We start from the raw sequence: 27,587 nt of genomic DNA on the forward strand, positions 1-27,587 counted from the left end.
ATTCCAGGTGTGGTATCACCAATGGTGAATAAAGGGAAGGATCGCTTCCTCAAGCTGTGGGCAATACTTTGTCTAGTGCATCCCAGGATATTATTAACCTTCTTTGCCACCAGGGCACATTGTTCAACTGGTGGATCCCAGGCTCTTGTCTGTCAAGCTGCTTTCCAGCTGGGTGGCCCCCAGCACGTACTAGTACCCGGGGTGGTCGCTTCCCAGCTGCAGGACTTAGCACTTTTCCTTGTTGAACTCCATAAGGTTCCTGTCAGCCCATTTCTCCAGTCTCTTGAGGTCCCTCTTGATGACAGCATGACCCTCCGGAGCATCAGCCACTACTCCCAATTTTGTGTCATCAGCAAACCTGCTGAGAGTACACTCTGCCCCATCATTCAGATCATTAATAAAGGTCTTAAACGGGAACGGACCCCGTATTGACCCCTTACGTTCACCACTGAACTCCTGCTATACTTTGATCGCCGCTCTCTGGGGGGAAATTATACTTGCCTATTAATTTTTTTTCAGTAGTCTTCATATCGTTAGTGTGTTGTATCACAGCACATAAGGAGACTTGTTAATAGTGTGAAGCGACATTATTACTCAGCTGTATAGATCTGAAATTTAGATTCAATGTTGCCTGCTTGCAAGACTATGGAAAAAGCTACAAACTGACAGAATTCATGTGCTAAACCCCTTCTTACTCACATGAAAGTAATTTGATTTCCCAGTTCAAAAAGTAAAACCCATTTTTCCTAACAGCTACTAGTAAGCTAATAAAACCACTGAACAATAGTGGACTGAGTACCAGCACCATCAGAGCAAAGATATTAGAAGAACTGTATTCAGTTACTACACAATAATATTAATGCTGCATCCTGGAAGACTGATTTCAAGCCTCCTCAAACATAAAAACAGAACAGCTTACCTCAATTAACAAAAAAAAAAAAATCGAACTACTAATTAACTTTGTTATTATTGAAATGAAATGAAATGAAATCTCTTCAGCTCTGTTCTTAATATAACTATTTAGTATCCGACATTAAATCTAAATTCAAGGAATGAGAATGAAAGTACCCCCCTTATTCAGTAAAAGACAAGAATGTAAGAAGATGCTGAAAGGACATATATTTATTTTTACAAATGTCTCTATTTCCTCCATACTGTAAATTTAGAACTTAATGAGTATAATTTCCCATCTGTGAATTATCATATTTGTGTGTGTCTAAAATAGCTATTTTAACATTCAAATAATAAATCTGACCCAATGATTCTAAACTGGCTCCCACTTCATGACAATCACTTCCAACTTATTTTTCCCTGTAGAAATTTCGATACTTTGAGTAGAATGTGAAAAACATCTTTATTGTGAAGCCTCTTTGAAATGTAAAACAATATAGTGAATATTACCATGCAGCTAGTTGCTGCAGGCTCCTGAAATCAGGCTTTGCATACTAACATATACAGTGTTTTCTATCTGTAATCAAAGGCTCCGCCGTAAAGAAACACGGGACTTGTGAACATTGCTCTAAAAACAGAAGACATTTAAAGGACAGTCTAAATATTTTTTCTGTCAATAAAGCAACAATACAAATGATTTAACAATTTTGTACAGCAAGATCTTTTGGGACAGAAATAAGGAAATCTACTTGCACTATTTCTATAGCAACACAATTGCCAAATGTTAGACTGTGAACAAAAAGCCATCATCCTCAGTAGTGCAATTAATCAGTAAAGAAACAGACAAATTCCAAGTGTGTTTTCAATAAATCTTTTCGTTATTCTTAGTCAAGATTAAATTTCTTAAAATAAGAGTGAATTTAAATTTCTAATGTTGTTTACATTACACATTACAGGTGAACAGATGTCAATAAATGGCACTGTGATTTTAAAAATGACCTTGATTTTTTTGTTTTACTGCAGGGCATAGAATTTCATTACACTGGGTTGATCAGTTTATACCCAAGGTGTAATAGTTTCTAGACTTCCAGCAGTAGTGCAACATTTTAAAAAGGTCTCTTTATGCAGCTGAAAAAAAAAACCCAAAACCTGTTTTACTTTTTTTAAAAATATAACCTTCTTAACTAGAAAATAAAGTTAAGACTGTGCATTTTCCCAAGCAGAATACCAGAATTCTTATGTGATTCCTCAGAAAACCTAATACGTAAGGAACAAAAATACTTAGGTATTAAACAGTGCCCTATATCTTCAAAACTACTTAAACCATTAATTAATCCTTCCATATTCCTGCAAGATATGCATCAACTGGAAGTAAATGAACTTAATGTTCAAAAGCCAGTAGCTACCCAAGGGATCTGACAGCTTTATTCTATCCCGAGAAGTGATTTAGTATGTACAGCTTCAATTCAAACTATGCTTTCACCTTGACTACTCCATCCCCGCTCCAAGGATGAAAGGGTGGTTCATTACCACGTCCGCTCAGCCCGTAGCTGTTCAGGTAAGATTGACAAGAACGATGATAAAAGGCGGCACTTCGGGTAAATGTGTTTCTTTTCCAATGGCAGGCTGACTGAACACCAACCAACTTAATGATTTGCAGTCATCACCAATCTGCAATTTGCACAAACGTCACCAAAACAGAAGTGAAAAAGAACGAAGGTCATTATTACCTCCTAACTCACACAACCTCCACAGCATCCCTTTTCTTCACAGTTGCATATTTCTGTCAGAGAAACAGAATTAAAGTTCTAGAGAAAGCGTAGTGTCATTAGAAAACCATTGCACAGGCTCTGACCCTCCCATGTGAATTAGAATCAAATTACTTTTAGTGTGTCTGTCTGGGCACACGGATCCATTCAAAATGAGAATCAGGACTTTTAACTGGTATGGCCTTCTTGGTTTTTTAAGAAAGTGCTCAAAAATCCTGCAAGTGAATTCCTCAGGGCAATTCCTAGGTCTGAAATAAAGAGTATCTTTGATATTTTGTGGATCAAAAACCTGCTCATCCACTTGTGTTTAGATCTCCACAAAGTACCACATTATTGCTTAAATAACAGAAATCACACTAGAAATGATAAGCAAGTAATCCAATTCTGCTCCTATAAAAAACATTGAAAAATAAATAACATACTTGTAATAATAGGTGAAAATCATATTATTTTCTGAATTCACATAAGGCAATAATTAGATTATTTTTCAATTTTTTCCACTTGGGATTATTTTTTAATTGGGTCAACTGAATGTGAATATGTGATGATAGACGTGAACAATTTCAAAGCAGCAACATTTTTTAACAAGTTTGGACGGGGAGGAGAAATAAGAAGGTGAAATGTAAGTGCACTCTGTCAATATACATCTATATTTTCCATTTATTTTCTTTATCTTATGTAATGCTGAGGACATTTCCTTCTGTATCGTTAACACCTCATACTGCCAGTGTTGACAACTCAGGAAAATAGCCTGCTTACTCACCAAACGTTCATCAGCAGAAGCAATGATAAGAGCCCTCCACAAAGTACATAATAACACTCCCTACAACTCTCAGCTCACTTTTTCACCCAGAGGCTTACATAAATGACAGGGTTTGTGATGTGCCTCAGCTGCTAACAAATGGGACATCCAAAGGCAACCAAGGGCATATCTGGCCTCTCACAGGGAGTCAGTACCTTTCTGCCCAGCAGAGAGACCCCAGTCCACCCTTTCTATTGACCACCTCAAATCCCCCCTACAAAATGATTTGCTGCTTTTCAGGCTGCTTCTCACTTTACAGAACTGCTCCCTGATGCCTATGTAGGAGTGAAGGACCCAAAATAGATGAGGATCAGAGATCATTTTCAACTCTTTTACAAGGGGCTTAGAGGGACTCTTATCTCTAATTAGGAAGGTGGCTGTCATAGAAAGATACGTTCTGCTGCGACTTACGCTGAAGTCAATTGTAGTTTAGGTATTACAACAGCTGAGGAAGGATTAGTCACCACACATTGAAAGAGAGAAGCAATAAAGCAGAATAAACTGGAGTAGCCTATTAGCTCTCTGAAGGTGAATTACGCAACTGAAAGAAGTGATATAAATAACCAGTCATCAGGTGGACAAAAATATCAAATTTACATTATTTAAATTTTAATTGGAATTTTAATTTTTACCCTTAACATAATGAAAGCAATAATCCTATTTTTTAAAAAACGTATACAATGAAAGCTCTGTTCATTTTCCCCCAAACTCAAAATCGAAACTCCACAAAGTCTGAATTATTTTAGCCTTGCTCAACTAAAATCTAATCATCAAAGGCCTTTTTTTCTTTCATATAACCCAGAAAAATGTCCATTCAGTCTTGAACAAAATGTATTTCTCCTTTAAATAGTTCACAGATTTTTTAAAAATTAAATATGTAATTTTAATATGTACAGATTAATAATGAATCTATAGTTCATTACTAGTATGAAATGCAGCAGTTTTTAGAAGGTACTATCAAGTGCATGATTGCTTTTCAAAATGACATTAAATTCTTATTGTGGAGAGGAAAAATACCAAAATCTAGGTCTGCAAAGGGAAAGAGTGGAAAAAAGTGCAGTATAAATTTAATCTCCAGATTCTTCCACGATATTCAAGTAAGCCTGAGTACGTCACTTAACTCTTGGACACATCTAATGTTGGAAAAAACTGAAAGGGAATTCTGTAAGAGAAACCATAGGGTAGAAAAGATGCAGGTGTTGTGATTGCCCTCTTGCTGAACTCCAGTATTTATAAATTTTCCAAGTTCTGTACCTCAGTTTCTCCATCTGTCATATTTTGGTTTGTTTTCTTCCTTTTTTTTGTTTTAACAGAGAATTTTTGTGAATCCTTTAATTAAATAGTTACTGTTTTTAAAATACATTTTTGGATACAACATGATACAACACTACTAAATGTTATTATGGTAACAGGTAATTAGAAGGCCAGAAAGCACATATTTGAGATCATAATACAAAATTAGAAAAACTGCAGGCTGTGCTATCTGTGAAGAGAAAGACACAAAAAATCCCCAATAGAAAAGGATAATGATGACTTCAAAAAATAAAAAAAAAGGCAAGTAGCTTCCTTGCTATTAAAGGACTTGTGCTTTAAAAAGGCTGGGTCTCCTCCTCTCTTATGCTTCCTAGGATGATACTTGCACTGCAGTAATCAAAACAAGGAAGCAGATGGACAGGCAAAGTGGTACTGCAGCTGCTGCAGAAGATGACTATAATAATAATGTTGACATCAGTAACAGTAATTAGTGCACAGACTGTAGAGTAGATGATTCGTTTTCCTATCTTCTGGAGTGGGCATGCTGCCCTAGCAAACGGGTACAATGTTAGTACCTTTAGTTTGTTTTGTTCATTTGCTCAGTTTATTAATGGAATTGAATACAACAAAGAATATCCAGCTTTTCTCCCTCTCCAAAACATTTGCTGACAAAAGCATGTTTCAGTTTGGTTTAATGGAGGGAATCTTCATTAGTAAATGGTAAACCACCAATTTTTTATTTATATCTATTTTCAATGTACAAAACAATTCATACTCTCCCATACAGCCATCTGCACATATACTCTTGAATTTCAGCAGCATGTAGTACTTGTATGGTTTTGCCTAAAAACACCTCTACTGTTTGGTGTGACCTCACTCATCTGCACACTGGTGCTGTACTTTCAAGAGAACACTAGAACAAATGGTGTAACTGTGAGAATGTCCAAGAAAAAAAGTGTGCTATACTCTGAACCATCTCAGGCAAGAAGTAAGTAAAGCATCAGTGCCATCAGCAGTACTGTGTCATGCTGAGAGAGTTCTGCTAGCAGAACATCAGATTAGGATGTACTGATGTACTGCTCCTCCTCAGTGGCCTCACTGAGAATGGCAATGTTCAGCTTGGTGTTATACTACACCAAAACACCCACTGAAGAGCAAAGTGATTGGAAGAGTGATAACTGTGGAGAAATAAATAGATGGATTTTATTTGGGAAATACAATTTGTCACTTAGATGCAATCCTGCAATACGAAGTTAACGGGAAGGAAGGGTAATCAGAGAGATCATGGAACATGTTTAGCATATGATAACCCTTTTATCTTCTAATGAGTTTTTCCTTACTCTGCTTCTAATGAGATGTATTTTCCCTGTGCATTTATTCTCCAGGTTGATAAAATATTTCCTTTGGCCTCCCTCTATTATCAACCTCAACAACTGGAAAAACTCCTTTTCAAGTGCTGTCCTACCGAATGGAAGAGTGAAAGTGAGAAGCACAGGCACAGGGTGGGACGCACTCAGGAACACCGACAGATCATTTCTCTAAGTTCCCTTTCCATACAATCTCTTTCTGAGCCTTTTAAGTTTCTAGTCTGTCTCCAGGTTTCTCTGTTTCTCTCTAAACCTGCTGATCCACTGGCAGGCCAATCCATCCAGGTAGCAATAAATATTTTTTGCCAGATTAAACCTTTTAATGAAGAAAATATGCTAAAAGTTTATAAACTTTTTGAGGAGTTTTGTGGGGGGTTTTTTTGGTTAGGTTTTATTTTTGTTGGTGGTGGTTTTTGTTTTGTTTTTTTTAAAACAGAAAGAGAAGCTTGAAGTGCCTCATAAAAAAGTGATTCTCTGTGCAACATCTTCTGGAACAGAGATAAAATTAAACGCTGTATTTAACCTTCATTATTTGCTTTCACTGTTGAGAAGACCACGTTTGCATATGAACAGCTTCCCCAAGATACTTAAAAAATTAAGTCAATGTAAATTAAAAACCCAGTAACGCTCTTGAAAAAGAGATGTCAGCAGGAACACTGCTTTTACAAAGGTAGATGAGATAGTTTCAGTAATCCTGTTCCTAACACTAAAGGAGACCATTAATCAATTTATCCCAAATATGAATATAAAGCAATGCAATTGAATGGAAATAATAGGTATTCAAAAGAACAGCCATGATTATTTTTCAAGGAAGAAATTGTCAAGAAGTGAGAAACAGATGGCTGAAAGTGATGGATGAAGACGCGTTCTCCTATGCAAACTAACAGACTTAATTAATTACTCAAATCACATGGTATTATGGAATGACATTAATGATCCATAATAAAAACTGACAGTGGTGCCTTATCAGCTCCCTTTAAAACAAAACAAAAGAAATTATTACAAAAAGAACATGTTTATATCCTACAGAAATAACCCACAGACCACAAATATATCTTTCAATGTTAGTTTGACTTTCAACACTTTTCCATCAATTTAATTTAAAAAAAAATACGGAACTGCAAAATTGTAAACAAAACCATTGTCTCACCACACTCTCCTTAACAGAATTACTAAAGCATATTAAGCTAAATTAAAACTTTACCTTAACTATTTCCTCTATGAAGCAGACATGTGACACGGGATCTCTTTTCTTTGTCAATACTTTCTGCAAATGCTGCACCTGTAAAAAAGAATTTATCGAGAGGAGAAGTAACACCTGAATTCTTATATCCAAGACTGCATGACCAGACAAACAGGAATTAACTACAGAGTACCTGTCCACATGCAGCACAGATCTGATCCATGAGTTTCTCCATGTTTGTCCAGAGGGCTGCTCGAAAAGCTGCTGTGTTCCCAGGTGTTGGCATAGCAGCTCTACCTGGGCCACCTAAATGGTTTTTAAAAACACAAAGCAGCACATTGCAGCTTTTACATGTGAAAATTAAAATATTAAAAATATAGATCTCTGTGCACTTTGACAAAGACTTATTTTTTTAAATCAAAGCAGCCTAAAATACCTTCAGAATAGAGCTTTGTGAATTGCCTCAGTTTTCTCAATTGAGAAGTCAACTAAACTCTGAAGATCAGTGGAGATATTTCAGTGTTTGTCACTGTTACACGCTCTACAGTTCAGACCTCCACACAAACACCAAGGTAATGCCAGTGAGCAGTTGTGCAGGATGTAATACCAAAGTGAATGGCAGACAGATCATAGGTAATTACCAGGTAATTACCATAGGTAATTACCAACTCAGTACTTAAACGCATAGATCAACTCTAAAAGAAGAGATATTCCAGCTGGAGGGCATGTAGCCTCTAAACCATCACTTCCATTCAGAGGGGCTGCATTTCTTTATTATATTTTTGGACCCCCAGCTTGTTGCAAAACTTTTTTTTTTTTAAATTTAGATATTCATATTGCCAAAGTTCAAATTTGCCTGCCCACCCAATTCCTCAGTATTCTTCGGTATCTGAGGTAACTGGGAACTAAAGGTTAAATAGTGCAACATTCCTTCATATTGAATGTTCTGCTTTGAAACAATTTTTATCTGACAAAAGCATCAGAATGTAGTTGCAGGCTTCTTCCACTCCTTGCAAATAATTTCTATCTGTGATTCTCCCGCCAATACAAAGAAAGCAGAAAGTAATTTCCATGAGAAACTGCTAAGAAAATGCTGCAAAGTTGTAAACCAATAAGGACAATTTTCCGGGCAAGTTAGTAGAGAGAGACAGGGAGGAATAAAGGTAAAACTCTGAGCCCCATAACAGACAGACCCAATTTTGTCTTACAAAGCCAAATTAGATGATTTTTGAGATATGCCTATTCCCACCCTCTACTGGCTAAAGCAAGCAGGGAAACACTCCTATAACAGGCTTGGATGTGACAGTTTCTTCCATTTGACAACATATTGTACTCCTGTCAAAAAAAATCAGATATTCTCTGTAAAACAAGTATCACACCTCTTGTAACAGTTTGAGATGGCTGGGTCAATACTTTGATATCCAAAGCATTTTTTATGTTCTCCTCCAGAACTGCACAGTATCCATCCACCACATTAGCAATGGTATCCTTCAAAGTCCCAAGGTTATGGAAAACCTGAAGAGCAGTTCCCACTTGAGTAGGATTCTAGAAAAAGAACATATTAAAACATAACTGTTATCTTTAACTGTAGTATTGGGGGCTTTTATCCATGATGAGGCATCGTTTTAGTGGGTAAGTTCAACTTTTAAGTTCAGTTCTGCTAATTCATCTCATTTAAGTAACCAGTATCCTTACTGAGTAACAGAGAATAGAGAGTAAAGGAGAGGACTGATTTCCTTTGATTGCTTAGCAATGCTTTACTTGGCTTCCTTTGGTGCTATCCTCTGAATACAACAAACGGAAAAAAAGGAACTGGAGGCACAGCTGGCAATACCTAACCTGGGGTGGGTTATCAGTGATTGATCCAGTAATTCTGGGGTTAGAGCACAGCTGTGTGCAGCTATGGTGTAGCTAGTAATATTGTTTTAACATGCAGTGTTTGTTACAGTACTGTCAGTTAAGTACCGAATAGTTAATTAAATGTGATACTTAAAAAGAAGTATTAATGAAGGATAGGCAGAAGCAAGCAGGTCAAGCCCCTACTACTGACTACTGTAGAATTTAAGCTTGTATCTCTACATTTCTAACACTGATTATAACTTCATCTTCCTCACAGTAGAATTAAGAATACAAAGCAACACAGTGATTATTTCCAAAGCCTAAAACCAAAAAAAAACAAAACCCAAAAACAAAAACCAACCAAACAAAAAATCAACACAGGAGAGTGAAAACTACCCCAAAACTGTTCAAGTCCACTGTTTAAGAGACCTTTGATTAAGATTGAATCTGATGATAATTCTACTGAGCAACACTAAACACTGGCATGGGTGCTATTTAGCAAGAGAAAAGCCTCAAATTATTGCCTTTGAAAACTAAGCACTGTCATCCATACACTGAATACTGCTTTTTTAATTAGCATTCACAGGCAATTATTGGAGGGGGCGATCAGTTGATCATACACACATAAGAGATGCAGTCTTTTGTCATTTTTTTAAGTGACTTCTGCCAGCAGTAAAGAACGTGGTCTGACAGAAATCCTGGCACCCAGACTGGATAGAAACATCTGAGACCACAGGCACTGCTCACTACCAAAGTCCATTTCAGCTTCGGCAGTGAGACCTTTCACCATTGCTTTCTTCCTGCTTGTGGCTGCAGCAGTAGAGCCACTAACATTGAAAGGGTCTGCTGCAGAACCAACACAACTCTGCTTCATCTTCTCCAGGTCACAGTTTTTTTTCAGACACACACTTCTGAGTCAAAGAAAGAGGGTGTGACCATCTACCTTCCAATTAGCACTGAAACTAGGGCAGTAAAGACACAATGCAGCTTCTGTGCTGAGGATACACCGGCTGGTACATCCACCTACTGCAACAGGTTTCCTGACCCGTTGGTGAACAATGTGTTCTCCTCAAACCTAATGTTTCAGAGGTCACACCACTATAACTACATGTTCATGTCACTCTTTCTAGGGTTTCTGGAAAAAATCAGCAGCACAGTTGAAGCAAAAAAGCCAGATCCCATCTTCTTCCCCAGCTCCAGCGAGGAGTTTCCAGGTTTAGTGGAACATTAGGCATGTATTATGGTTTGCAGACCTTATACTAACTGTACTGGTTTCTTTTTCCAAACAGTGTGGGAGTTAATGAGCATTCCCAGAGTAGTATTACGGGTCTGGGACTTGTAGGTTTAGTTTTTTGACAACTGGGTATGCTGTAAAATTTCTAAGCATCCTGTGGGTGTGCTTGTGGAGGTGGGAAAGTAAGCCATAAAGACTGGAAGATTAATGGGATGTCAGAAAATGAAGAGTAGTATAATGCAAGGAGGGAACTTGGGGACAGAATGAACAAGAGAAAGAAAATATAAATGGGAAGAGGACGGGGAATAGAATGAAAAGACTCTGGAAGGAAGAATGAGAATGAAACTGAAAGGAAGAAATCGAACACAGAAAAGACACACCTCATTTATCAGCCTTTTCTAAATTGTTCTAATTTTTACAGAATATTTACAAAATTATAAAACCAGGTAGAGAGTCAGTAATACAAAATCAATACCTTACTACTCCAGTAAGAGAAAGCATTCAACCGGATTTCAGTCAGGCTCTAATGTTCATATATAAAATAACAAAAAAAAAAGCAGAACAGCATCAAAGGGTGAGCTGGGCACTATCCAGCCTTGAATAATCAATGGCCACATATTTATTTTCCTGTCAAACAGGCAGTACAGGCACAAATAATTACAAGCAAAAGACAAATCTCAGAGGTCCCATATCATAGTTTAGTAAACTAACTTTGCAGCTACTGCTGTGTCAGGAAAGACACAAAACCATGCTCTGACAGAGCCTGAACGACATTTCGAAAGAACTGGTTTTAGCCAAAGGTTGTCAAACCAAAACACATCATTATAGGAAACCTGCTATTCACTCAAAGTGTCTTCCAAATCTAGTACCAAAATCAGAATGGAATAAAGATTATGCAGGAGACCTATTTCTTATTTGCTTTAAATTGTGGACATGGCCACAGACAGAGGGATTCTAGCTCACGTATTCACCTTGCATAACAGGAACTAGAGATACATCAAATTCCTGACAATGGACAGCAAAGTGTCTTTTTTTTTTTTGTTTCATATATAGTAGTTTTCTCACCTCAAAAAACAGTTTTTGTTTTATATGCCCCGTACAGGCTATGTAACAGTCCATTGCTGGTTTAAGACTAATCCTCAGAGAATGGCAATTTTTATGCACAGCTAGTTTCTAGGTTTAGACAATATGCTAAAAAAAAAAAAAAAAGCATCTCTTGAGAAAAAAAATTATGTGAAAAGAGAACATTGAAGACCAGGAAGCAAACAAATGATTGTATTTTCATGCTTGCATACACACCTTAAAATTAAACTGTTTATCATTAATACACACTGTACAAAAAGTTGTGAACCAGTATTACAGAATTTGCCACTATCAACAGATTTTATTGATAAGAATTTGTCCCTAATATTTTCCTTCTATTTGACAAAGCTTAAAGCTAAACAGTTCTGAGATTCAGAGGACTGACACAATTTTTATCAAATGAAAAGCATGCATTCAGAGTTAAAAAGAACTGACTACAACAGTGATTTACAATGGAAAATGGAATCACATCAGAGAATAATATTCAGAACAGCCATCCAACAGGAACAATAGGGAAAATAATATAACTATTTTTGAAATGGAACTTAATGAGTTCATCAGCAGTATTTCATAACCAAGTTGTCTGCCACTGCAGGCAACTACACTTAGCAATTTTAAAGTGTTCTCCTTAGAATTTCTGTCTATAAAATCCTGTATTACTTTTTGCTTTAAGTGTCTTATTTTATAAATAAAGACTCAGAAGCAGTAGTTTTTACCAAACACAAAGTAGATTGGTTCTACTTTGTAAAAATGTATGGATAGTTAGAGCAACAGCAAGACTCATTTCTGCTTCTCACAAGGTTGTATCTTACAACAAAAAACCCTTTTACACAACAAATTAGTATAGTAAAAAAATTTGTACATATGCTATAAACTTTAAGCTATGGCAATCAAGAGAGCGGGGGGCAAAGAAAAACAGAACAGCATTTAGTAATATGTTAGCAACAGAGCATAATATAAAGTGCATACACACAACCATACACAAGTGAAATAAAACAATGACCCCACAAACTGTAAGCCTACAACACTAACTACTCAAAGATTAACGACAGTGATCCTCAGATTGCAAAAATCATAATGAATCAGGGAGTTAAGGAGTGACAGCGTTAAGTCCACCAATAATACCCTTCTCCACTCAAAGCACTTCTCCATCTGGCATGTCATAACATAATATGTTACAGATACATTGAAACTGAATTCCACAAATTTAAGAGCTTAAGAAGGCTCAGTGAATCATCAGTTCAACATATGAAGGAAATAAAAGAAAAATCAGCTTGCTCAAAAGCTAGTTCTACCATGAAAAACTCTCTCGAACATTTTAAAACATCAAGGTTTCTCAGCATCCATCAGGGAATGCATTAAATAGCTTGGTCACAAGGGTGGTATCAGCCACCACTTGAAAAAAAGGCCTGGGTACTTCAATTTATGTTTTAGCAAAACATAAAGATACTCATTCAGCAGCAACTCTGAAGAGATGTTCATACCAGATACATTTGCTCATTTTCCCTATCAATGAGAACTGTTCATTTTATTAACATAATTTTTGATTCATTTTATCCCATCTCATCCTATTTGGTTCTTTAGACAATCACAGACAAGCAGAAGAATAAGTGTCATGCAGTCATTAGTACAAATGTGTGTTTTTCACAATTATATCACGTGGCTGTTTTCAAAAGCAGGTGACCAGACTCAATAACCCAGAAGATGCTGTCCAGGCCAGCATGACAGTTTACAGTCATTCTGCACAGCAGAACCCCTTTTGATCACTTCCTTTCCCACAAAGATAATAACCCTGTGAAGACTAAATAGAAACGTAATTAGAGATTTAAATAAATACATATCACAATTCTAATTTGAAAATACCTCCTAAGAGGGAACCAAGTAATTTTTTTTCCATCAACTGCCAATATTGTAACTATTGTATAATGTCTAAGATTGTAATCTTTTATTTTACAATTGCCACTAGTGTTATCAGAACAAACTCACGAAAGTATGGCTAAAAAAAGCAAGATTCTTTTTCATCATTAGAAATGCAGCTTGGATGAGCAAGCCTGGTCCTCACAAGGGAGTGTGGTAATGACACTGAGCTAATTTGGGGAGAGGAAGATTCCTAGCATAAGGTCAAACTAAAACCAAGAAACTTGAATGACAGGCAAAACTGATTGGCTCCAGTGCTACAGACACAGCTCCCAAACTCACAATCCACCTTCTCAGGGTATCAGACTCACCATGTGGATCTTTCTTCTCCACTCAGTTCTGTCTTAGGGAACTTCACATCATTATTTCCTTATCCAGTGAAAATCTGTCCCTAAGATCCCATGCCTGATGATTTTCACCTCTGCGGACTATCAACTTCCCTCTCAAATGAAGATGTGTTAATTGGCAAAAATATTTACAGTCAATATTATCTGTGACAATTACTACAACTTTCATGAAGAAGTAGTGTTACAAATGTAACTAATTGTTAACTTTCATGTAGTTAAATTTCACAAGTACCTCCACTACCGATAATCAGAACAGCTCTCCAAGGAAATGCTCTCTCACGTTACAGTTTGGAAGGACTGCATACAGAGAAGTCACACTCAGACTAGTTCCTCACTTAGAAATTATGTTTCATAGCTACCAATGTACACAAGAACATTTCTATTTTGCTTATTAAAATCAGAACACTGACTCTGACTGAATATCATTCTGCAGAGAACTGATGACCCTGTTTAGGAAAGGCTGTGGCAGGAATTCAAATGAAAATTTTCACTATACACACCCCCACACACCCCTATGTATATTTATGTATGTATATACACTACTCAACAGCTGTGATTTTAGTGTGCTGCCACATCCTTACCTCTCATATAGTAAAACGTTTACCATGTCTCATACGCAAGCAGTAAAAGTGTAACACACCACAAAAAGAATTATATATGTTGCTTAGCTGAAGGAAGATCCATAATTACTAATTAGTCCAGGAATAACTTAAACAGAATGGTCTGACAACATGGCAAGCAAGAAATACCACAACATTCTCTTGCCATCAAGAAATAATCTGCATTAAAACACAGTAACCCTAGAACAGGACAGACATTGAAATAACCAGCTGATAAATTAATGTGTATTCTCTGACAGGGACTACAAAAGGCTATTGCAGTCTTTCCAGAGTAAGTGTAAAAACAGTTTCCAGATTATACTTCTGAGTATCTTTGACTGGTACTTAATATTAACTAATTTCATTTGATAGAAGATTTGCTATATTGGGAACTATTTCAGTTACTTTTCTAAGTTTACTTCACACAGCTCATTTTGTTTGTATGAGAGACCAGTTGCTATTTATAAGGTCCAAAAGAGACCCCTTTATGAGACTGAAAATTCCCAGTCAGATCTTGCTTTATAGTATTTGTCCCTTCTCCCTGTCTTGCTACCATTACAACACGCTGCCTTCGTCAAATAATTTTCCTATAAATAATGACTAGTACTACTTGAAGATCAAGGGATTGAGAAAGGTTTATAAGCACTTGAAGCTACCAATTACAAGTAGTTCTTAGTCATTTCTTACAGACATCAAAAGTGAAAGAATAAGAAGTTACTCCACAAAAAGCTGCAGTTCAATTTAAAGAGCTCAAACAGGTAGGTAAGCAGTGAAGAAAATTTGGCCACCTCAGTCACAGTCAAGACAAAATGACCTACTGAGTAGAACTAATAATTTACTAAGAATTGTTGGAATTCTTGCTTTGAGATATCACTCAGCTATTTTAATTTCAAGAAAAAGTAACAAAAATCTAAAAATAGAAATTAAATGGCAATGAAATTCAACTGCAGTGTAAAAACAGTATTTTATTTAATTTCCAAAAGTCCATGCCTCAAAAAAATTAATTGGTATATCACTACTCCTGAAAATGAGCCTACTTAGGGAAGCACATCTCTATGTTCATTATCATCCCATCTGTCTTTTACTCTATTCATCTCTAAAATCTGAGCAATAAATGAAAAGGTCAAATTGACAATGTAAAGCCAGAGAATACAGGCTTCCTTCTAATGATATTCCAGTTCTTCCCGTTTTGGCCTTTGCAGTTTTGGGAGGAATGAGAGGTTAAGATATCATGATTTTCTACAGAAATGTAATAGGTAATACTGACGTAACACATTTGCTAGACTAGAAAAGCACATTTTAAGCCTTAAGAGGCAAGAGTCCCAAAGCTAAATATTTAAATATGGTTAGGTTATAATATCTACCTTCTGTGAGCCCATGTTTGGAATACACAACTTCTTGTGGTAGAAGGACTTTCACATGAAAGGAAAGTAGTGATAAAGCACAGTTATAAACCTAATCATGGCCTCAAATTAGGTCAGCCTTTTGTTTCTTAGAATAGCAAGAAGTAAATAGAAAGAAGCATTGCACTACAAAGGTTGAGGGGGAAAAAAAAGAAACAGTAGCAATAAAATACTAGAAAGCAAAGAAACAAGATTTTTCAACACAGCTAAATAGCTTGCCAAAACACTTATTCACTATAATAGTGTAATCAAAGCAACAGATGGCTAAGAGCTAATGGAACAGAAAGGCATCAGGAACTGTTGTAAAGAATTATCTCATGAAACATCAAGCAGTGTTCCAAAGTTTACCAAGCCTTAGGCTATCAATGTGACAGCAAATTCAAAGAAAGTATCTGGCACCTCTGAGGACAGATCAGCTAGATCAACTAAACCATAACAATTACAAATTTTGTCCTACAATGTTGTATTTGAGTGTAGGAAGAGTATAAACTCAGAGTAGAAATGATACAAAATTATAAAAACTAACAGGCAACAAGGAAATGCGGGTGTTAGAGCCAAATCAGGCTTCTTAAAATGTTTCTCTCACCTCTTACACAACTTGACCAATCTCTAAAGTCCTTATTGATAATGAAGCAGTTCACATCTGAAGATGTGGTGTCTCTATTAAAAACACAGTTGTCCCTTTCTGATGAAGGTTAGAGAGCAGAAAGAAGACAAGGTTGCAGCACCTCTCCTGTCCTTGTGCAATCTCAACTTGCACCTGCCGACTCAAGTCCCATCACTGAAGAACAGAAGTATAAGGACACAAAATCTCATTACTAATTCTGATATTTGGACAGAAGCTTGTGACCAGATGTTTTCTCCTACCTCACATCATCATTATGTACATGCTCACTCCATTAGCTGGTTGAACAGAGACATTACAAAACAGAAATGTCAGGTTTTACTTTTAACTCAGTCTTAACAATTAACATTAGGACTTAGCGCCTGAAGGGTTATTTTCTTTCTCTGTTTACAAAAAAACCCCAAAATTTCAAACAGAATATCCTAAATGGTATGCTCTGAATGATTTAAATATTTACCAAAACCCATCTCAGTTTTCTTGGTCTCCTGCTAGTCTTTGCGACAAGATAATAATTACCTATGCAAATGACATCTCATTTCTGGAATCTGTGCATATATTGCCAACAGCCCTGAAGTGCCCTCAAGTATTTAAAAGGAATGAACTTTAAGAAGTTATTTTATTTTAAATTCTTTTCAGTTAATATTTTCATAGTCAGTTACAGATAGACCTCCATCAAGGTCAGATTTGCTGTTGGATCACATTTCAAAATATTTTTTTTCTTCTTAATACAAAGATCAAATTCATTGTATCACCCACCTACAAGACAGTCTGCAGGTAATTTGGTGAAGAACTGCAGCACCACAGAATAGCTGAGGTTGGCAGGGACCTCTGGACATGAACTAATCCACTTGCTTGCTCAAAGGAGGGTTTATGAGATTGGCTGCTCAGGAACGAGCTAGAAAACATTCTTTCTGCTCCATTTTCCCTTCCTAGTTCTTCTCACTCCAGGAAAATGCAACAATGGACTTGTGCAGTCATTTTCATTGAGTTTCACTGAGGCCAGCTTGAAAGAGAGTAAGCACATGTATACACACCAAACACTTCTTCAGTGCTGGTAGTGTTACTCATGCCCTGACAGCAATATCAGTCTTCCAGGCCTTCTTGTAAATTTGTCCACTGGGAAAAGCATGACAAGATTGGCCTCTTTTTGCTACAGATTCTACATTTAAATAAATACATTTTATAATTCTAATATTTTTTAAAAAATAAATGGTCAATCTCTTGGAAAACAAATGGGCAATGCTATATTATGCAAAAACTTTACTATGAAGGAAAAAAAAATCTGAAGTCATCTAAAGAAAAAGAAATACTGCAGGTAGCTTTGCCTGCAGCTCGCACATGCACTGGGATCCAGTTCTGTTAGTGAAAAAAGGCAAGTCCCCACCCCTCACTTCAGTTATCAGCCAGTAATGCATTTTGAAACCTTCACATAAATGGGAATTTACTGGGGGTGCTACCTGCAGAGGGACAGAAGAGAGGTAAAAGAGGAGAAGAAAAAGCATTTAAGTGCACCTCTTTTTCCATACAGAGGACATCATTCATCATCTAAGAACTGCACCATTTTGATGCAAGATTTCTCCTTTCTAATGTAACATTCTGTTCAGTTCTCTGTGCCACTTCAAGCTAACCCAAAGGTTTAAATCTATTTTACCATAAGAACACCTCCAAATATACAATAATGCAGAATTTCATGTGGCATAGAGTAGCAGATCAAGAATACAATGAAACACCGTTTTTTTCCCAAGAAGATTAAGACAAAGATTTTTAACCTGAGAAAGAGGCAAAATGAATTATATTATCTTATTTAGATGAGTATCAGGGCTAGTCGATCATATTTTTCACTCTGCTCTATGCAGATGTGGCTTATTAATGCTCTGTATGTTCTTCTTGGATCATCTAATTGCATTACTGCAGAACCTGTTAACAATCAACAGCCAACAGTACAAACCACAAATAAAATTACAGTCTGGGAGAGGCGTTTAACAATAACATACTATCTTATCTGGAGAAAAAGAACCTCAGAGTAGCTTCAGTTTTGAAGAAAGACAGATACACAAAAGTACCAATTAAAAAGACTGGGATGGATTATACAGAGACCCAGCCAAAGCCAAGATCAGTCTCTGCTCAGCTGCATCCCTGGAATTTAGCAGAATTTCATACACACTTTTTACTTTTGACTATTTAAACCAAATCAGAAATATTTTAATCAATTTAGTATAAAACATCGAATGAACAAAGATTTTGGAAGAAGACTATCTTATTTAATCTCATTCTTTAATGACTAGACACATGTAATTAAAACACTGCTATATCTGATAAAGAAAAACCTTCATGGTTCTCATTCCCATCTTACCTCAACTATTTTCAACAAGATCTAATCTTAGCCTGCCTTTCTTCATCTGTAACAAAGCAAACATCACTTCTTATTTCACAGCTCCACCTTATCCATCTCTGACTCCATCCTCCAGCCTTTCTGTAGTCTTGTTCTCATAGCAGCTCCTTTCATTCATCTTTCTCTTTGGAGTTACCTTCAACCCCAAAATTCAGTTTCCAGTTTCCGTCCTGACACAGACTGTTCCCAGTGTCCTCCATTCTACCCCTACAGCATATTTTATTTACAAAGCCTTTCACAGCTGAGCAGTTCATAGCAGTGACCCATGTCTCTCTGCAAATAAATAGATGAATCAATTATCATATTTGCATTAATTACCGTAAAGTATTAGAATCAGATACATTCTTGCCCTTGTAGGTATTATCTAGTCTTACTGCAGTTTTAGTTTCTCAGTGTGGTCAGAGCTGTACAAGACATAATGGTTGACATGTTTCCAGGCCAGAGAAACCACCTAAACAGATGGACAACCAGAACACAGAAGCAGACTATGCAGAAGCCTCTAATTTGAAATAATTTCTGTCTGCAAAAAAAGCTGAACTCAATATTATTAAACATTCCTGTGTTTTCACGATGGATATTCTATGAGGATTAATTTTTAGTGATCACAAATGACATTTACGAATTGGTATCAAACCAAACTAGTCTTAATGGGGAGATCTAAAAGACAAGGTCATTTTTAATAGCTTTCTAAAGTGTTCTTTTTCTTTCCCCTGCACAGCTCCTAATTTCTTAGAACTTATTTAGTATCTAAAATTTTTGGACCAGTGACACTATCCAAATTCTTCAAAAAGCATTATCAAACTCTAAGTTAATATGCATTTAAAACATCATCTACAACTGAAGATTACGTTTTCATGTTTGGTTGACAACCGGCCAAATTAATTGTTATGAATCTTCAAAGAAAAGGACCTGGAGTGAATTTAAAAATTATCCAGCCGATCCTCATAAAAAATTGTTCACTAAACAGAATACAAAGATTTTGGCAAACAGCTAAGTGATGATTCATAGCAGAGTGAAGGGATATAAAACATTAATGACTTCTCAATTTTCACCTATTACTTTACCATAAAAGACAGTTATATAAAAATATTGTTCAGATCAGACACATTTTCAGGAATACCCATTTATAGAAACTATTTATAAACCACTTTCTTGCACTATCATAAAAACAGGAGTAGAAATTATGAGATTAGTAGGGTCACACAATAATAAATCCTTACAAATAAACGCTGGAAAGTGAAGGTTATTTGTTGTGCTGCACTGAAAAGTGCAATAAAGTGCTTGCAAATACTCCATTATCCAGTCACAGATTTTCGGTCTAATTCTGCATTTATGAGTCACAAACACCTACACAGAAAAAAAAAGAAAGAAAAAAAAAAACCCAGACACATAATCTGTCAATCCACTTTGATTAACCATTTACACAGGCTAGGAGCAGTGAAGAATTTTCCTTTTACCATGTCACAGTTGGACATCAATTGCATTAGGCTTCCTAAATTACCTCTATATAGGGCAAGTGCACAATGGCAAAGTGATACAAAGCTTTCTACATCACAGCTGAAAGCAGAGAAAGTCTGCACAATCCCATAATCTGTTTCTAATTCAGTATACGTCTTTTAATAAATGGCACAGACTCATCAAAATCTGAAAGATCAGGATCTCACAGGACAAAAGAGCCTATCACCATCTCTTATTGTCAAGGCTTTATAACTCAGCAGTAAAAAGTTGAAGTCAAAATGTGAAAATAAAACCCCTGTTAATTTTAAAAGAAAGCCTCTATTTTCCTCAATTTACACAGTATAAAAGATTAATCTACTAGTTCAGAATGACTTCTCCACCAACAAGTCTTTTTTTTATGTTAATAATCCTTGAAGAATAGCAGTATTTTTAAAATTTTTAAAAAAGATAAATCTTCCTTATGTATTCTCTATTTATTAGATATTTCTTTCTAATACTTCTAGCAGCCATGAACACGATGACCAAACACTACAAAATATGCCCAGAAACTTCAGTGACCACAGGAAGATGAAATATTTGGGTATTTGAATTTACATTTTTGGAATATCCCCAGGAAGTGTCATATTTAAGTGACTAATCACTGGCATTCCAAACATTTGAATTCAGAAACAATAATGTTCATAATACATATAGACAGATCCACACTATTATGCATCAGCATAGTGCTGAAACAGACCAAAGCCAATCTATCAATCATAACATCACTAGCAGTACCATATTTGTGTCATTTTTTACCTTCTGCATGCTATACTAACAACAATGAAGCATATTTGATGGTGTTTTCTTTAGCAAGGGCACAGAGAACAAATATCAACTGACTTGGGATCTAATACATTCACATCATGCTTCGCATTTTTCATCTGGAAAATACATATAATCATCCAGAATTGAAATGTATGCTATATTTATTTAGTTATTGCTCTATGCACCACCTTCTCTTGAGCTTTCTGAATATTTCCTCTGCCTATGTCTACTTTAAAAAAACCCCAAACCAATCAACAAAACAGCTGGAAACACTTACAAGCTAGATTTTGTAGCAAACGTGTCTCACCAACCATAAAGGACAATATCCCTACTAGAGCATTATAACACATTACACAACTGAGCAGTTTTAGGTCCCAGGTAAGAAGTCTATTGCAGGATATACAACAGCAAAGCTGAGCCCAGAAATGCATTTCCCCCCCAGTGAAAGGCAAGAATATGTATTTTCTTCTCAACACTGCTTTATGCACTTCCTTCATCTTCAACTCTGCCTGTGGAGGAGACACTAAAATCTGACAAATACATGGACTTTTTAAACAGCTGAAGATTCACTTTCATTCGAAACTGTTGTCGTGACAGGTTTCCATAGTACTTTCTTGCAGCAATCACTGCTTCTGCCTTCTCTATTTCTATTTTAAAAAATAACTTTGAGTAGCAAAAAAAAGGGGAAATTAAAAAAAAGAAAGCAGGGACGAGGGGAATGCCTAACTAAACTGCTTCTGCATCACAGCCAGAGCAGTAGCAGAAAGGAAGCGATACTAAAAGATGCTGTTTGCTGTCCCTTCCTTCTTTGCAGGTTTAAATCACCAGAGTATGGGCATGCTTATTTTTAACATCAACCATCAATCAACCATGTGAATTCCTAGGTAAGAAGTTATAGCAGCACAGTTAATGAACAGTCTGTGAAATAGCAGTTTTTTCAATGGCTTAAGTCTGTTTTTAAGTTATAGGGAGGAAAAAGAAATGCATTTACTAGAGTTTGGACTCAGCCATATATGATGTGATTTTCAGCAAGTCACTGAGGCCTAAACTCACAAAATGAGCCAAACACTTCCCAAATACACTGCCCGGACTGAACTACAGTTATTCTTCCCTTTGCCACATGAATATCACATCCCTCGGGTGTACACCATCTTTATTAAACAGATCCAACCTCTAAGCACAAATGAATTATCTCGTCTGCACAAGTAAATGATAAGCATGTAAGATCACATAGTGCCATGCCCTAGACCCAAGCCCTTTGGCAGCCACAGCAGTGTGCGAGCACCCCAGCTCTGCCTGATGTTCAAGGGCACCTCACTCCCTGCCAAACGAGACATAAGGCAAAGCCCTTCAGGCTTAGGGTGACCCCGGCCTTTGTTCCCACTTCCTGAAAAAGTGCTTTAACACTTCTTCACCAGCCCTTTCATTGTTTTCCTCACTTGTGCAGTCAAACAAGCAGACACCCAGGCCTATAAGGAAGCCCCAGGTACTCATGTTCAGGAAAGGCAGCGGCTGGTGAATCCCAGCAAAACCACCCCTAAAAGAGCTGCAAATGCGTGCTGAGGTTCAGCTCTGATATACTGACATTCTCTGCTGCAAATCTCATTCTCTGGTGCTTAATTCACCGAGTGCATAATTCAGCTCACTTAACTCACATAGAAGACTGAAATGGTACTGCAAACCCCACTCCTGCAGCCTCACACCACACTCCCTACTGCCACAATCCTTATTGTGCATGGTAAGACCCGGGAGCTTTTTAAGTGGGGTGCATGATATCTCTCTCTCTGGGCTTCTGTTCTTTACCTGCAAAACTCAGATGTTGCTACTTCACTTCTGTCTCAAAGGTGCTATAGGGACAACAGCAACAAGAACGGTAAGGAATTCTGGTAATGTGGATTATCGAGTTATCTAATGTAGAGGGACAGATCAAATTCAGGTAAACTTTTACTGAAAAATGCCAGTCTCTCAGCTCAAAACAGAAAATCAGGAATACCAGAGAAGAGCAGCTCCATTTTGCCATGTACACCTGGAAACAACATGCAGTAAATATGAAACTTGGCACAGGGAATTTCTGGAGCATGCATAAAGGTTTTTCAATCTTGGAAGCTGGTTTCCTTCTGCGAGAAACCTGGCCAACATACATGATCAAACGAGATGTTTATTGACTTAAATACTGCAATTTAGTACTATCTTTGAATTAACTGATCCTTTACAAAACATGCACCCATTTGTAACAGCTTATACAAGGACTAAACAAAAGATGACAGCTGAGCATGTCAGCTAAAAATTGTATTTTTCTAGTTATGTACCAGTAAATAAAGCCACGTGGACTGACAAAAAGTAAAGATATTAAAAGATACACAGACCTATGCACAAGGTCTCTTTTAGACATTAGATAAGTTTTATGTGGTATCAGATACTCACTTTTGGAGAAAATTAAATTAATATTTTAGCTTTTACGTTATCCATACATAATTTAGTACCTCTAATTAGCAAGCTAAATATAAAAAAGTTGTCTTCATTTTCTGACATCCTGAATAGCTATTAAAATGCCATTTAAATTATGGACTATTGCCAAAATGTCTGATGACTGAAGTTCACTAATTTTTTTTTAATAGAAGTCCAGAGGAATTCCCAGAAACAGATCTTCGATATGCAATACTGTGCTTTATCTGTGTTCAAGTGGATCATCAGTATGTCATACACATTTTTAATAATGTCACACACTAAACAATTTAACCAAAACTATACAATTACAGTTTAAAAATAATTACAGTATCACCAGTGGAGAAAAGGTGATGGAAGGGAGAGATGTGGGGAACTGACAACTGAAGCAAACTGTCTACTGTCCCCTTCAGTTTATTAATACAGTATGATGCTCTGGTAATGCAAGCGCTAAGTTCTGCAGTGCACTGAGGTTTTTATGTATAAATTTACATTATGCCTTACTGCTAAAGTTCTGCAGCTTCACTCAACCTACAGAATTACCATGTCCATCTTCAGTAATCTCCAGTATAACTCATTTTCAAGAAACAACCTCCAATATAGAAAGTGGAACCTATTAGGTTACATGTGTTAACTACCTACACAAAATTATCTATCCATAACATGCATTTAAGTTCCTAAGATGTGAGCTCTAGTACACCCTTTCTTTACATGACTATTATCTCTACATCGGCACACAACCTTTTCAACGCAATCTTATATTAAGCAAGTGAGTGGGTGCAGTGAGCACAGCATAAATATTTTGAGAGAAATTCCTGACTGGATCCTTTCAGTGCAGTATCTTAAAAGAACACTACCCCTCAAAAGACCAACAGAGTTTCTTTGATTATTCCTGACATCATGTGCAAAACATTTCTTAGACACGCATAGAGTCCCAGCAAACTACAAATATATGCACTGCATTTCAACCTCATGTTCTAATTTAAAAGCTTTAGTAAATATCAACTGATAGTTTAAGCACACAGATTTACATATATTTCTAAAGGCCTAGTATCATTGAAACATACACTTTTACTTGGGACAATACAGTATTCAAGCTTGGATCTCTACAGCACTCATCATTGGAGCTTTCTTTTCTCAGACACCACTCTTTTTTTCCAAGACCCAAAATACCTCCCTGCTCTACTTAACAAACATAATACCCATTTTGCCAGTCCAACCAGTAATTATTTTAACATTTTTATTTTCCTAATTTCAAACCTGACACATTTTTTTCTTCAGCCAATTTTATTAGTTATTAGTTATTTTTAAAAATTTCTTCATCTTCTATTTAATAACAAACATCATTGGTTTCTTTTGGGGTTTGCTTATCACATCCAGCCACTTTGCAGATAAGAGGGCTCCAGGTACCTTTTATCTAAAATCATTCAGATTTCCAGCATTCTGACAAACCACAATGATTCCCCCCCTTTTTTTTCCTTCACTTTCAAAGCATGCTGCTGGTCTATTGAATGCCCTTCAATCCCATCAAGTGGTATGTCAACAGATTTACAAACTTATCAGTGAGTGAAATAACTTATCGGTGTGTGAAATACAGTATTAAATTGTCAACAAGGTGATTTGCTTTGTTTATAGCAGCAAACATTTTTCAGTAGTGAAATTTCAAATCCATTAAAAATATGAGTGTCTTGTCAACTGTAAATCATAAAGCAAACACAGGGATGCCCAGTCTTTGTGGCTGGAGAAGCCCCTTGCCTCTGTGCAGATATAGACAAAGGCCACAGGGCACATTCCCTACTCTATGAGGAGACTACAGCACACACACTAGTAGTGTTATGTGTGTCAGAGATGTGACACTTGCTGGTCCTGAGGTACCTTCAGCTGAACTATCTCTTATGTGTGCACCCACTGCAATCAGGGTGCTGGTGTCAGTTCCAGGGCACCATGTCATCAATAAGCTGCTAAATTTACCACACAGATTGGAAAGATCTTTGGAAGTAGCTCAAGCTTACTCTCCTCTAAAACAATGGTATCTACAGATAAAAATATAAAACATCTAGCAGAAATTTACCCACAGTTATTCTTAAGTCTAGTTTTCATTGCTCCCCACTTGACTATCTCTCAGGATAATCCACATCCCCCTTGACATGTTGAATTAACTACTAGAACTCACAGGACCAAGCAGAGCACAAGGGTCACTATACATGAATAGAGCACGGGCATTACTCCATGTACACTTCTGTTTACACCTCCCAGTACAATATTTTTCTCCTTTGCATCTGCATGACATGGCTGATATTCAGCTTGTATAATCCACTATAACCTCAAAATCCTCTTCTGAAGGTCTACTATTCACACAGCTGCTTCTGCTAAACAGCCATACTTTTCTTCCCTTTTTCTTTTTCTTCATACAGTACCTCACACTTATTCCTTTTCAATAGCACCCTACGTTTTCAAATCAACGTCTCAAGATCATTCTAACTCTGTCCTTACAAGACCTCTTAATCCTTCTTAGACAGGTGCAGCCTGAAAATTTAATAAGTATATTCTGTATTCCATCATCCAGACCATTAATGCAAGCACTGAATAGTGCCAGCCCTGAGGTAAATCCCTGTAGAACTTTACTTGATACATTCTTCCGTTTTGCAGCAGGATCAACATGGTTTTCCAAACTGTTCTGCGTTGATCTTGTAGCAGTTTCATCCAGATTTTTATCCTTCCTCAGTCTGAATTTGAAAATGCCACAGGTATTACAGACAAAATATCAGACCCCACCTTTCACACCTCCATACAGTAAACCAATCACCCATAAACAGAAGGAAAGTAAGATGGTCTGACAGGACTCACTTTGACAAACCTGTGCTGATCACGAGGTAGACTCAGCACATGCATGTTATCAGGCATTTCTAGGACACTAAGAAAGTATGTGAGTGTGGGTCTGTGTTCATACACACAACGTAAAGGAAAGGCCTCCACATAGGAATATACTAGGGGAGCACTATGAAAGACATGAGCCATAGGAAGCAGCTGCCATCACCGCATGGCCTGGCATACAGTGAATTCTCAGAAGCAGATACCAGATTGGGTCCACTGTCCTGAGGGGCTACATGTGGCTCACAGACAAAAGGTGAATTGCCACTAGAGCACATCATCCTAAGCACAGATATGAGCTGCTTAAAATCTGCAACTCAAAGAATTACACTGAGGTGGAATATTCTGTGGAAGAATATTCTCTACTGAACACTCCAGGAAAATTATCAGAAAAGTATTTCCCTTTTCCAGAAGAGAATAAGTTACATATTCTCTTCTAGCATCCAATTCATTTTTTGAAATCCAAACTAGACAGTCTCTAAAATTTTCCTTTTAAGGATTAAATGCGGTAGCTCAGAAGTTCTAGGAACAACAGTTAAATCATTGAACTGTTATGTGGTACACTAGTTGTCTTCTTGTATTCCATATTCCTGTGACACATTACCATTTTTATATAATATTTAATGTATTTTAACAAAGATGCTAGAAGAAAAAGTAAAATTCAGTCAATATATTTAGAAGGCCAAAAGATTTGTTACCGCAAAAAAACATTTGATTTCAGAAATATGAAACACTAACATAGCAAAATGACTGTAAATCCTAAGAGAAGTATTTAAAAGACTTTTTTACCCTTCAAGATGTGTTCCAAAATTACAGGTGCTGTACTAACTCATGATTAGCCTAACATCTAATTGCTGACACTCCCAAGTAAAATGACCATTAAGCGATAAAGGAACATTTCACTAGTGGTTTCATCAATATGTTTAGTTTTGGACTTCCGTCATCCCTTACTTAATATCCTATATTGCTGCAAATCATTGTAATAACCCCCAGTTTTCAGATTTTCATCGCTGACTGCTTTAATTGATCTTGATTATTCTGAGGAAGATCATTTGCAGTGAAAATGTACAAGAATGCAAGAATACCCCCAGTAATAAATGAAAATTGGGCAATTAACCTCCTGTAGGAAGCAGCTGAGCTCGCTCTTTCAGAGTGATAGCCTGGTCAGAAAAGTCAGCTGCCGCTAAACCAGAACCTCCTCCAGCTGACAATCCTGAAAATCCTACCATTGCATGTCTGTCCTCCACAACACAGGTGTGTCCCTGTATATCTGAAGTCCTCACATGCATCTGCACTCTGTCACA

General features: G+C 36.8%; 1 protein-coding gene across 1 annotated transcript in view; it reads right to left on the bottom strand.

Moving 5' to 3' along the window:
- COG5 (component of oligomeric golgi complex 5) overlaps positions 1-27,587 on the bottom strand; it is a 104,661-nt gene that overhangs the window by 53,759 nt on the left and 23,315 nt on the right. The window contains exons 2-4 of the mRNA XM_032688796.1: positions 8,646-8,811; positions 7,460-7,572; positions 7,288-7,365 (exon numbers count right to left, since the gene is read on the bottom strand). Coding sequence (XP_032544687.1) covers positions 7,288-7,365; positions 7,460-7,552 — 171 coding nt within the window. The 5' untranslated portion in view covers positions 7,553-7,572; positions 8,646-8,811. The remainder of the gene's footprint in view (positions 1-7,287; positions 7,366-7,459; positions 7,573-8,645; positions 8,812-27,587) is intronic.

This window comes from Chiroxiphia lanceolata, chromosome 5 (assembly GCF_009829145.1).
Source record: "Chiroxiphia lanceolata isolate bChiLan1 chromosome 5, bChiLan1.pri, whole genome shotgun sequence".
In the NCBI taxonomy this organism is placed as follows: Eukaryota; Metazoa; Chordata; class Aves; order Passeriformes; family Pipridae; genus Chiroxiphia; species Chiroxiphia lanceolata.